This window comes from Tiliqua scincoides, chromosome 7 (assembly GCF_035046505.1).
Source record: "Tiliqua scincoides isolate rTilSci1 chromosome 7, rTilSci1.hap2, whole genome shotgun sequence".
In the NCBI taxonomy this organism is placed as follows: Eukaryota; Metazoa; Chordata; class Lepidosauria; order Squamata; family Scincidae; genus Tiliqua; species Tiliqua scincoides.
In genome coordinates, this window is record NC_089827.1 from 5,039,432 (window position 1) to 5,051,566 (window position 12,135).

Genomic DNA, 12,135 nt, shown 5'->3' on the forward strand with positions numbered 1-12,135 from the left:
TGATGATGTCAGTTCAGGCCATGACAAAACCTCCAGGCTCATGACATCACTTTCAGTGGGTCCTGACAGCTTGTCATTCTCAAAAGTGGGTCCCGGTTTTGTAAACGTTTGAGGGCTGCTGGCTAAGCCCAATTCAGCTCAACCGACTGGGGGTCCAGTCCCATCCAAATTCCCAAGGCTGGTGCAACCCTGCCAGAGAGGCACCTGCAGCGTCCTGTGGCGGGGAGGCAGTCACAGAGGCCTGTGCTGGAAAACTGGATAGGACTGGGCCCTGTGGCTGCAATCCTATGCACACTTTGCTACAAGTAAGTCCCATTGCGTTCCATGACACTTACTTGTATGTTGGCAACCTTCAGTCTCGAAAGACTCTGGTATCGCGCTCTGAAAGGTGGTTCTGGAACAGCGTCTAGTGTGGCTGAAAAGGCCGATTTGGGAGTGACAGTCCCTTCCACACTGGGAGCAAGTGCAGTCTGTCCCTGGTCTGTCTCCCTGGCTATGGGCCTTCCTTCTTTGCCTCTTAGCCTCAGACTGTTGGCCAAGTGTCTCTTCAAACTGGGAAAGGTAGACATGAATAGGATTCTGCTGCAAGGCTGCAACCCTATGCACACTTATCCGGGAGTAAGTCCCATTTAACTCAATGAGAGTTACTTCTGAGTAGACATGCGTAGGATTAGGCTGTGGGATGCCAGTGACATAGCTAGAGGGGGACGCAAAGCAGTAAGTTTTGCAGGTGTCTGAATGCACTCTGCGGGGGGGGGGCACCCTCAGCCCAATCCTATCCACCCTTACCTGGGAGTAAGCCCCATGGACACTAACGGGACTTACTTCTGAGCAGACATGCCTAGACTTGGGCGGTTGTGCGGGTCTGATCTAAACACAAAGGGGGGCGGGAAAGGATAGCATCCGTGCAGATGTGACCATTTCTCGGTTTCTCCGACGGCGGGTCGGGACCCACTAGGTGGGTCGCGAGCCAGTTTTGCCCCCACCGCCCGGAGCGGCTGTGGAAGGGCCGATCCCACGGAAGGGGAGAGGGGTGCTTTGCCCCCCCGGCTACGCCACCGCCTGACCCACCCCTGGGGGACGGAGCCTCCCCGCCCGGGAACTCCTCCCCCCGGGAATGCCCGCGCGCCTCGGCAGGCAGCCGTGGAGCGGGCGGAGCCGCGCTCGGAGAGGCGGCGCTGGCTGCGTGCGCCCGGGAGGAGGAGGAGGAGGAGGATGCTGTAGCCGCGGCCGCTGCCAGGCAGGCGGGCGACGGCGGCTGCGCACGGCTCGGCGGGCTGCGAGGGCCTGGCTGGCTGGCTGGCTGGCTGGGGAGGCACCTGCTGCCGCTGCCTCCCTTCCACCCGCGCTCGCGGCGCAGGACGAGGCTCCGGACGCGCACCCCGTAGCCGCCCCCGGGCGCGCCGGCAGGGCGCAGAGCGGCGCCGCGGCCGGCAGCGTGGATGAAAGTTTGGTCCGGATTGCGCGCAGGGTAAGAGCCGGCGGCCCCCGAGAGCCCCGCAGCGCCTGGAGGGACCCCCCCGCCCCTTGCCTTTGTTCCCGGCTTCTGATGGGGCAGGCCGTCTCGCAGAGGCCCCCCCCAGTGCGGGGTACTCCCCCCTTCCTGGGCCCTGCCCCTCTTCCTCACGCCCCCCCCCGTTCCTCCAGCAGCCTCAGTTTCTTTGGGAAAGACCCCCAGACCCCCCTCCAGCAGGAAGCCCTCCTTGTGCCCCCCAGTGCTGGGGACTCCCCCCTTCCAGGGCCCTGCCCCTCTTCCTCACGCCCCCCCCGTTCCTCCAGCAGCCTCAGTTTCTTTGGGAAGGACCCCCAGACCCCCCTCCAGCAGGAAGCCCTCCTTGTGCCCCCCAGTGCTGGTGACTTCCCCCTTCCTGGGGATTGCCCCTCCCCCCATTCCTCCAGCAGTCTGTTTCTTTTGGAAAGACCCCCAGATCCTCCTTCTAGAACACCCCCCCCAGTAGGAAGCCCTTCTTGTGCCCCCCTCCTGAGCTGGTGACTACCCCTTTCCTTGGGGTTGTCCCTTTTCCTCATTCCCCCATTCCTCCAGCAGTCTCAGTTTCTTTTGGACCCAGACCCCCCCCCAAGCTGGAAGCCCTCCTTGTGCCCCCCCCCAGTGCTGGTGATTTCCCCTGCCTTCTTGGGGATTGTCCCTCTTCCTCACGCCCCCCCCCCCACACTCTTCCAGCAGCCTTGACTCAAGGAACGCAACCCCCCACTGCCTTCTCCATAGATCTCCTCGCCAAGCCCCTTTGGAAGGCACTAGTCTCTTCCCCTTTTTGTCCTCCCCCATCTAGGTCAAAGGGGCAGGAAGGAAGATGTGTTCCTTTTGCCAGCGGGGGGGGGGGGGACGGGACACGACGACTTCTGTCTTGTCCAGACTGGAAAGACACATCTCCTTGGCATGCGTGGGGTGCCCTCAGTCCCTTTGGGGGACCTCTTTTCTGCAACCCTCCATGACCTCTTCTCAGGCATCACCTTTCTCCTCTCACTACTGGGGTCACTCATGAGCAGAGTTGAGGATCCCTCTGTTCCTAGTGACTGCGGTTCTGCTGCCACCCCCCCTGGACCCCACAGCCAAGGAGAGGCAACATCTTGACCCCTCCCCCCCGCCGTAGTGCCGCAGTTTACAACCAATGTGCTGGGGCACATTGGTGTGCCACAGATGGTCCACAAGTGTGCCGCAGGAGTTTGGGGGAGGGTCATGTATTAGTACAGCCATTGGGGTATGTGAGCACCCTCCTCCGCCAGCAGCACAGTGTGCTGTGGTGTCAGTTGTTAAAAACTGATGGTGTGCTTTGACAAGTTTAGTGCCATGTCAGTGTGCTGTGGGATGTGAGAGGCTGAAAATCACTGCCATGGTGGGCCCAGTTTTCAGAGAGATGCCATGGTGGGCCTTTTGTCTGTGCCTTGGTTAGTTGCCTTCTCCCTGGCTTCCCCATGAGAAGAGATGTCTCCTTTCTCCCTTGGCCAGGTGTTAAGAAGGTGCTATTGCTCCAGGGGAGGGGAGTTGTGGGGCTGCTTTGAGTGTTAGCTCTCCCTCTGGAGTGAGATCCGGGAGGGAGGGTGGGCGGGCTTGTGGTCGGTTGGCTTGTTTCCTAGATTCATAATCCTTGGCTTGTGTGGCAAGTTGCTCTGTGCCTGCCCTCTTCTCTCCTTCCCACTAATGAAAGCCCACCAGGCCTTAAATTGATACCAGTTGTGTTTTGCACATCTTCACTATGGGTATATCGGTGCACTTGGTATTGGGAGGGAAGGGAAAAGTTGCTCGATCTTACGATGCGTAGAGGGCTTATGAGCCAATGTTTGCTCCAGTAAGCATCACCCACAAGAGCGGTACTATACGGTGGGCCCTTGATATCAGTGGGGGATCCGTTCCAGGACTCCCCATAGATACCAAATTCCATGGATAATTGAATCCATGGTGGTTTAGTGCGGCACCATAGCAATTTACTTGGGGGCCGTTCCTGACCCTCTGGTGGTTGCTCTTGTCCTCCCCATTCCCCAGAAGTCCTTCTGGACATGACTGAAAAGCACTTCCACCAGTAGTATCTGGGAGGTCCTCTAGGGGCCACAGATGCACTGATAAGAATTATCAGTGTAATCTTGTTCTCTGTTGTGTCCAAAAACCACGCCGTGTGAAACGACAGTGGTTAGGGGTGTCTGGTGTTAGGCTTGGATTTGCCTCCCTTCCTATTCTCTTGGATGTCCTCTGATATCTAAATCTGTCTGTCTGTTTGGGAAAACAAGAGTTCCTGTGGCCTTGTGGGTAATCTTGGGCGCATCCACTGTCAGTCTGCCTAACCTTGCAAGAGTGTTGTGCTGTTTCAGGTCCCTTGAAGGGCTGGTAGGATGCAAATGTAATAATATTTGTTACTAGACCAGCAGTGCAATCCTAGGTAAACATTCACCTTTGAGCCCTCTTGTGGTACCCAAACTGCACTGTGGGTGCAATAGTGTCTCACTGGGCTGGGTTGACAAATGGTCTGTGTAAGAAAGCGTCGTGTGTTCTTTACACTAACTTGAATGGCTTGTTTATATTGGCCTTGTATTGGTGCTGATTTTATGCAGTAATAAAGGTTTGATTGAACTTGTAGGGATTGCTATAGATGTGCCACCTGTTTATTTGTAGCTTCTTATCCCAACTGATTTAAGAAAAGCATTAATGTATTTATGGAGTAATCTACTACTCTTTGTAAATACGTCTAAATGCGGTAGATTAAACAAAATGGTTCTTGTTCCCTTTGGTGACAGTAGCAAGGGGTGGGAAAGAAAGAGAATAGGAGCCAAATCCTCTGCTTGTATACTCGGAATTAAGTCCCATTAAAGCCTATAGGGCTTCCTCCCGGGTGATTGTGTGTAGGATTGCAGCCTAAGTTCAGCACAATGTAAACAATTGTATTCTAGTATTAGAAATGGTTGATATGAATAAAAGGAAAAAAAAATGAAAGTCTTTCAAAATAATACTTAATTGCTATTGTTGGCCATAGTGCTGATAAAGTCTGTTTATGTAGATCAGGTTTTATAGCCATTTAAACATATGGCTCAGTGTTATCATCACTGCTGCACTGGATCCAGAAGGTCCCACACCTGCCAGCACTAGATGGGACTGGGAAAAACGCCCTGCAGAGCCCCTGTCAGTCAGTGTAGGATAGATAATAGTTAAATGGATCAGTGGCCTAATGATATAAGGCAGCTTTGTGTGTTATGTAGATTCAAGTGTGTGTGTGCATTGTGCATATGGAAACAGCACTATGGCCTTTGAACTTGTACCAACAGCGTAAAGTAAATGAAGCACAGTATTCCATTTCAAAGAATATGTGAGCCCAGTCCTATGCATGTCTAAGTCCCATTATAGTCAATAGGACTTATTCCCAGGTTGGTGTGGCTAGGATTGCAGCCTAAGAAGAACCTTGCTGGATCAGGCCATAAGCCTCCTGTAGTTCAGCTTCTTGTTTCTCACAGTAGCCCACCAGATGCCTTGGGGCACACAAGATACCTGCATCCTGTTGCCACTTCCTTCCACCTTGCTAACTTCTAGAACCAGGAGGTTGAATATACCCAGCATGTCTTTTAACCTGCGATCGACTTTTCCTCCAGAAATCTCCCCAATCCCCTTTTAAAGGCCTCAAGGCCAGACACAGGCACTGAATCCTGTGGCAAGGAGTTCCACAGGTTAACGACACACCGGGTAAAATAAATATTTTCTTTTGTCTGTTCTAACTCTCCCGACACTGAATTTTAACAGATGTTCCCTGGTTTTACGGTTTCGTGAGAGGGAAAAGAACATCCCTCTATCTACTCCCTGCATAATTTTGTGTGTCTCAAGGCCAACTCTGAATAGCCTTAAGTGGTGGAGTTGATTTTGACAATTGTATACTGGACCCTTAGCAGTCATGTGTTAATACTGTTGGTGCAGTAGTGTTTTTGTGTTAGTTTACAATTGTTGCTCTGTAAATGAAGCCACTGGGACAAGATAGATGGAGAAGCTGTTTTGGGAGCTGCGCATTGTGTCTTGCTAGTCTGTTTCTGTTTATCTTGCATTTCACAGGTTATCATGTGAGTCCCCTGGTGCTGATGGAAGTCCTTTGAGCTTTCTTTTTTGGGAGCTTGTATTCTTTTTAGGAGTCAAGGGGAAATGGACACTTACGTAACCACTTGGTGTTGGTACATAACCACTTGGTGTTAGTACTATGAACGCATTGGCTGCAGTGAACAAGAGATACGGAACACAACTTAGTCCAATAAAAGACATCTACTTGCATTCAGAGCATTGAACCATGTCAGATTGTCTTGGAAAGGAGAGTTGCACATCAACAAAGGCATAACGCATGCGCAACCCTGTACTAATAAACCTCACCACTGCTACCTCTTCTAAGGGTTTAATAATGTGGTTCACGCAAGCATGCGCAACTTAGTTTGGCTGCCTAATTTTTTTAATTTAAAAAAATTGCTTTGGGAAAGAGCAGACAAGTAGTGAATGAGAAAAGGAGCATGTAATCCTTTCCTCTGCTCCAGATGTGCCCTTCTCCCAAAGCTCTGCCCTTCCATTCTTAATTGTATTCTCCTGAAGTGACTTTAGGTGGATGTGGGTTACATATCTAGAGAGCCATAGCTGCTGTCATGCCCACTTATGGTGGATCTTGGACTAGGGCAGTGTTTCTCAATGTTTATCCCTGCCATACCATTATGCGTAGTCCACCTATTGGAAGTACCACTGGAGTAACTGATGACGATGTCATCGCTTGATACTTCCTGGCCGGATGAATTGCAACAAACACCAATAAGAGGCTCAGGGTGAATGGAAGGGCTTTTTAGAGCATGTGAAAAGTGCATGCTGGAGCTCTGCCTGTTGAGCCAAGCCTCCCACCGCTGCTTTTTGCATTGTGTTGCTGGGCTTGCTGCCAGGCGACAGGGGTCTGGGATTCCTGGGAGTACCACTGGACATCAACTCAAGGACATCAACTGGGGTTATAAGTACCACTGGGTTGAGAAACAGTGTACTAAGGCAGGGGTGCCCAAACCCCGGCCCTGGGGCCACATGCAGCCCTCAAGGCCACTCAATGCGGCCCTCAGGGAAACCCCAGTCTCCAATGAGCCTCTGGCCCTCCAGAGATTTGTTGGAGCCCACACTGGCCCAACGCAACTGCTCTCAGCATGAGGGCGACTGTTTGACCTCTCGTGTGAGCTGTGGGATGAGGGCTCCCTCCACTGCTTGTTGTTTCACGTCTGTGATGGAGTAGCGGCAGCAAAGGAAAGGCCAGCCTTGCTTTGTGCAAGGCCTTTTGTAGGTCCTGAGCTATTGCAAGACCTTTAATATATTCATTTATGTAAAATTATGTAAATTTATCCAAATTTTAAACGTAAATTAATTCTTTTTTCCCCCTGGCCCCTGACACAGTGTCAGAGAGACAATGTGGCCCTCCTGCCAAAAACTTTGGACACCCCTGGACTAAGGGGATGGAATCAAGTTCTTAATAGCAGCTACCAACCTGGTTACCAATGACCTGTTAGAACAGCAACACCAGTGAGGTGCAGAAATAGGAAGAATGTGGATTCTAGCAGTTAGTTGGAGACGTAAATCTGAATCTGTGATGGGGGCTGAAGGGAGCACATGGGGCTGAAGAGAGTTCCATGTGCAATGGAACATTATGGAACTCCCTTCCCCTTGACTTGAGAATGGCTCCCTTGCTTGAGAGTTTTCGGCGAGGCCTGAAGACACTGCTGTTTATACAAGCCTTCTGATTTTTTGGCCTTAACATTTTAAAATCTTTTAGTTTTTTACAGGCCTGATTCCTCTGTGACTTGCTCTTTTGTGCTCTTTTAGTCTGTCTTTTAATCTGACTACTGTTTTTATGGTCGCTGTTAATGTGTTTGTAATATGTTTTTTTATCTGCTATTTGTGCTAATTTATGTTTTTTAAATCTGTTTTTTACATGTTGTTAGCCGCCCTGGGTCCCTTTTAGGGAGAAGGGCGGGATATAAATAAAGATTATCATCATCATCATCATCAACTTGGGATACATCAGGCAGCCCACTGACCCTTGGTTAATATGGAGAATGGGGTCTACCTGGGCCATTACTTGAATGTGAGCTGGAGTGACCCCATCGAGGCTGAGCCATTTTCTGGTCATGGGGTCCTTGTAGCAAGGCCATGCAGCTCATGCAAAGGCTAATCGTGAAACTGACTAAAGAGGGCTTCAGCTGACGGGTTGAGTTGCAGATTGCAGCCTGTGTGTGTGTGAAAGGCATGGGGCGAAACAGCAACTTCCTCACTTTCATTCCAATGGTTCATTGTGGGATAGGCTAAGTGGGGAAGAGCTGGGGACCAACCCTATCCAACTTTCTTTTGTTGATGCAGCTGTGTCAGTGGAGTGTGTGCGGCAGCTTGTGGTTGAGGGGCGGTCACGGAGGCCTCCTCAAGGTAAGGGAACATTTGTTCCCATATCTTGGGGCTGTACTGTGGTTGCATCAATGCTGGAAAGTTGGGCAGGATTGGGCAACTTAGTGATTCACAAAGTAGGTTCACGTATGATAAGCCCCAGTCTGACTGGGTCTTTGTAATGCTTGAGAATGCTTGACGTTTCAGGCCTTTAACTTAGCGTATCTAAATTGTGGGTAAAGAACAATAACACCCTATAGAAAGACTCATCAAAGAGACTTAAGGGGATAAACTTGCGTTTACCTTATGTTTGAAAAAAGAGCAGGCTGCTTCCCTGAAGGCTAATTGGGTACAGGGTGTTCTTAAAAGCATGCGCAGAGCCTCCCCACTCGAGACGTAAATAAGTTCGGCCTCCCCGGGTGCTTCTAAAATGAAACCAATAAATGGACAGTGAGAGCTCACTCTTAGTACAGGCCAAGTGCCAGGTGGATCAGTGAAAAGGAAGGAAAGCAGGGCCATTGTGTCCCTGTAGAGGCATGCCCTTGGTGTGATCCTGCCATCTCTAGGGAGGTCAGAGAAAGGCTGCTAGTCCCTAGGGCAGGCCAGTGATCTGGCTTAGTACAAGGCAACTTTCTGTGTTTGCCCTGCTTTCTGGCCATTAAGAGAGAGTATCTGGTTGGCAACCTTCAGTCTCAAAAGACTATGGTCTAAGCCTACAGCACCCGGTATTCCCAGGCGGTCTCCCATCCAAGTACTGACCAGGCCTGACCCTGCTTAGCTTCCGAGATCAGACGAGATCAGGCATGTGCAGGGCTAAGAGAGAGTTCAGAAACTGCTAGTGAACGTGTCAGTGGGCTGTCCTTATCCGTGGATGCTGAGCTCACGGCTGGAGGACCTCCTGGACACATCCAGAAGTGCCTTCAAGTTGTGTCCAGGAGGCTTTCTGAGACAGGAGAAGGAAGCGTACGGCCTCCCAGATGTGACAGGAAGGCACTTCTGGTTTGCCAGCATGGCCCCCCCAGTGGATTTCTTTATCCATGAGATTCAGGATCTGTGGGGGGTCCTGGAACGGATGCTTGCGAATTCCGCAGGCACACTGTATACACTACCACACTCCTTCCATCTTAACAGAATTTGAATCTTGTGACCTCAAACAATATCCAGACTGATGTGTCAGTCTTTTATTGTAAATGTCCATGTGATTGACCTGCAAGACTTTTGGCCTCCTGATCTAAACACAGCTAACTAGTGATGTTCTCTTTCCTTCTGAGAGCGTGACCATCTCTCCAGGCATGCAGTAAAAACAGGAGACCTCTCTTGGTGGGCTGCATTCAGTTTGATGGATTTTGCTGCTCTGGGTTATGCGTCGCACGACTTATCCTAATGCACCGCTGTTCTTTCTAACGGAAGAATTTGGTTTAACGTCTGTGAATTTTTACGTATACTGAGTCTGTCACAAAAATTGGCCTTGATTTCTGGTGACGGTTTGTGCCTTATTTTGCAAACTGCTGAAGGATCACGTAGATCTTTTCTGCTTGCACATTAATCACTTGATTTCTCATCATTTAATTACTCAGCATTTGATGACTGGCAGCTAAATGTGTAAGCTGATGCTATGAAAAGATAGTGTGTTTGAGGTGAGGTTGAGTGAAGTGAAACCTCTATCTGTGACAGATCATTAGTTCAAGTCGTCACCTGATTTTGAAGTCATTAAGTGATGCATGAATGTGTTGTGAACTGATCTTTAGTATAAAAAGTAAAAATACAAAATCAGTTGTTTAGTTTGTATTAGTTTTAGGGATGATGTAATGTTTGGTTTAGTCCAGTGGTTCTCTGTTAGGATCAGTTTGAGCCTGGAGGCAGGGCTGTGGAATCGCAAAACTACCAACCTCCACCCAAAATTGCTTCTGACACCACGCCTTGGTCTGCACGCTATCTGGATATTCACAAAGGAAATGTACTCGGCACATATTTGGGCGCTCAGCCTAATGTTCTCAAAATTATTCTAGTTACAAAAACAAGTGCCTTCTGGACAGTTCCCCAAACCAGCATCTCCCAGAAGCTTTACAGAGCACTGTGTCAGATCATAATGGAAGCATCCCTTTCTCACAGCAGATGCAGTAGACTTAGTGGCAGGCCTGGTTGCTGGGCACTTGTGATCTAAGCAGGGTTTTTGTTTATGGACGTACTATCTTCCTTGTTCTAATACAGTGGTCTTCAACCTTTTTTGTGCCACCACCCCAGTGTATAAGACTGGAAACCACCACTGATCGTACCCCTCCCAGGACCAGATCTGCCCATCCCTCGATGCTGCCCACCGCTTTTCCTGCCTGCCGTGTTTCCCCCTCCTTCTTGTGTCTTCACAACAACCCTGTGAGGTAACAGCCTCAGCAGGGCCGGCTTAGGAGGTGCAGGGCAAGACAGCAAGAAGAGGCTGTGCAGGATTATATCGAGAACTCAGTTTTGATCAGGCAGGACCATTATTGGATTGAATCCAAGCCTTCTCTTGCAAAGGCATTAAAGGGTTACCGCGACCCCTCCAAATGAGACTTTGCAACTCGAATGCTGTTCTAATACATGTTTTTAAATGCTGCTAATAAGGAACACCAACATTAAACTGGTACTTGTCTTTAATTTTCAGGTTACGCAGATTAAATAAATCATTATACGCTATTTTGTTAAAAAGTGTTTCTAGTTCTATAAAATTATAGTGAGTGTTCCAGTAAACTATGATATGGCTGTCATGTTTCTGTAGCTGCAACAGGGCAGTCCTGTTCTTCTTTGAGGAGTATCCATTAACCAATCAAGTTTCAAAGGCGGTTTCCATGGGCTTTATCAGCCCTTCTTTCAGGATGGTAGCTTGGCAGGTGTCCAGTGCCCTGTGAGCTCGACCTTTGCAGCTATTAAAACATTCAAGGCATGTAACCATTACAGGACTTTGGAGACTTTATGTGCATCATTTAGCAGAACTATTAAGGAATCAGTGCCCATTATTTTGTCAAGAACCAGGAACCAAAAAATCTGGTTTTTTATGGTACTATCATCAACTCTTTTATGGTACTACCAGATAAGAATTTTTTAAAAAGCACATTCTGTTGCACATTTCCAGGAGATGAATCGGCAGTGGGCCTTCCTTATCCATGGGCTTCCCCCCCCCCCCAATTAGTTGTATTAGTTGGCAACCTTCAGTCTTGAAAGACTCTGGTATCACGCTCTGGATGGTGGTTCTGGAACAGCGTCTAGTGTGACTGAAAAGGCCGATTCGGGAGTGACAATCCCTTCCACACTGGGAACAAGTGCAGTCTGTCCCTGGTCTGTCTCCCTGGCTATGGGCCTTCCTTCTTTGCCTCTTAGCCTCAGACTGTTGGCCAAGTGTCTCTTCAAACTGGGAAAGGCCATGCTGCACAGCCTGCCTCCAAGCGGGCAGCTCAGAGGCCAGGGTTTCCCACTTGTTGAGGTCCATCCCTAAGGCCTTTAGATCCCTCTTGCAGATGTCCTTGTATCGCAGCTGTGATCTACCTGTAGGGCGCATTCCTTGCACGAGTTCTCCATAGAGAACTTCCTCCCCCTCCATGGACAAGCAATTCCATGGATGCTGGGGTCCACTCTGGATGCTTCCTGCAATTACTAATATGGAGCCTCTGGAGGACTTTTCTGGGTTGCACTGGGCTGGCAACTCACTCTGTTTGCCTCCGTGGGCCTCAGAATGGGCTGAGGCCAGTGGAGAGTCCAGGTAATTAATTGCGGGAAGCATCCGGAGACACCCATGCGGACCCTTGGTATCCGTGGATGACTTTCCTTTAGTTTGCTACAATTGTTCAGGGTATGGCATTTTTTTGTTCCAGGTGACATTGGCTGTGGCATCCGGTTACATTCCTCCTCTCTTCTTTCACCCTTCCAGTCCAGGGTTGTGAGTGTTCTAGCACTGAGGCTGCACTCGTATGTGTGAAAAGTGTGAGTCATTCTTGCTTGCAAGGGCACTGGCAGGCTTGGCCTCCAAAGATACAGGTTGACAGGGGAGTGGCATTGTTCTGGGCTTTCATAAAGCGCCAATGCCTCCTTCCTTTGTAAACCATTACCTTCTTGGTGTAGTCATAAGGTCTGCTTGTATAGCTGTGTATAGATGAATGGTTTTGTATGGGTGAAAGCATAAAGCAACTCACACGGCTTATTTTCCACATTGTGGAATTATTGATTGCATAACACCTCCGTTTCGCACCCACTGCCCGGAACGGCTCTGAATGGAGGGGGTGAGGCTC

At 49.7% G+C, this 12,135-nt stretch overlaps 1 protein-coding gene across 1 annotated transcript in view; it reads left to right on the top strand.

Annotated features, from left to right (window-relative positions):
• The first annotated feature begins 1,223 nt into the window (after nt 1–1,223).
• Nucleotides 1,224–12,135, top strand: part of GRAMD4 (GRAM domain containing 4) — an 82,791-nt gene continuing 71,879 nt past the window's right edge. Inside the window, exon 1 of the mRNA XM_066633945.1 lies at nt 1,224–1,471. Coding sequence (XP_066490042.1) covers nt 1,443–1,471 — 29 coding nt within the window. The 5' untranslated portion in view covers nt 1,224–1,442. The remainder of the gene's footprint in view (nt 1,472–12,135) is intronic.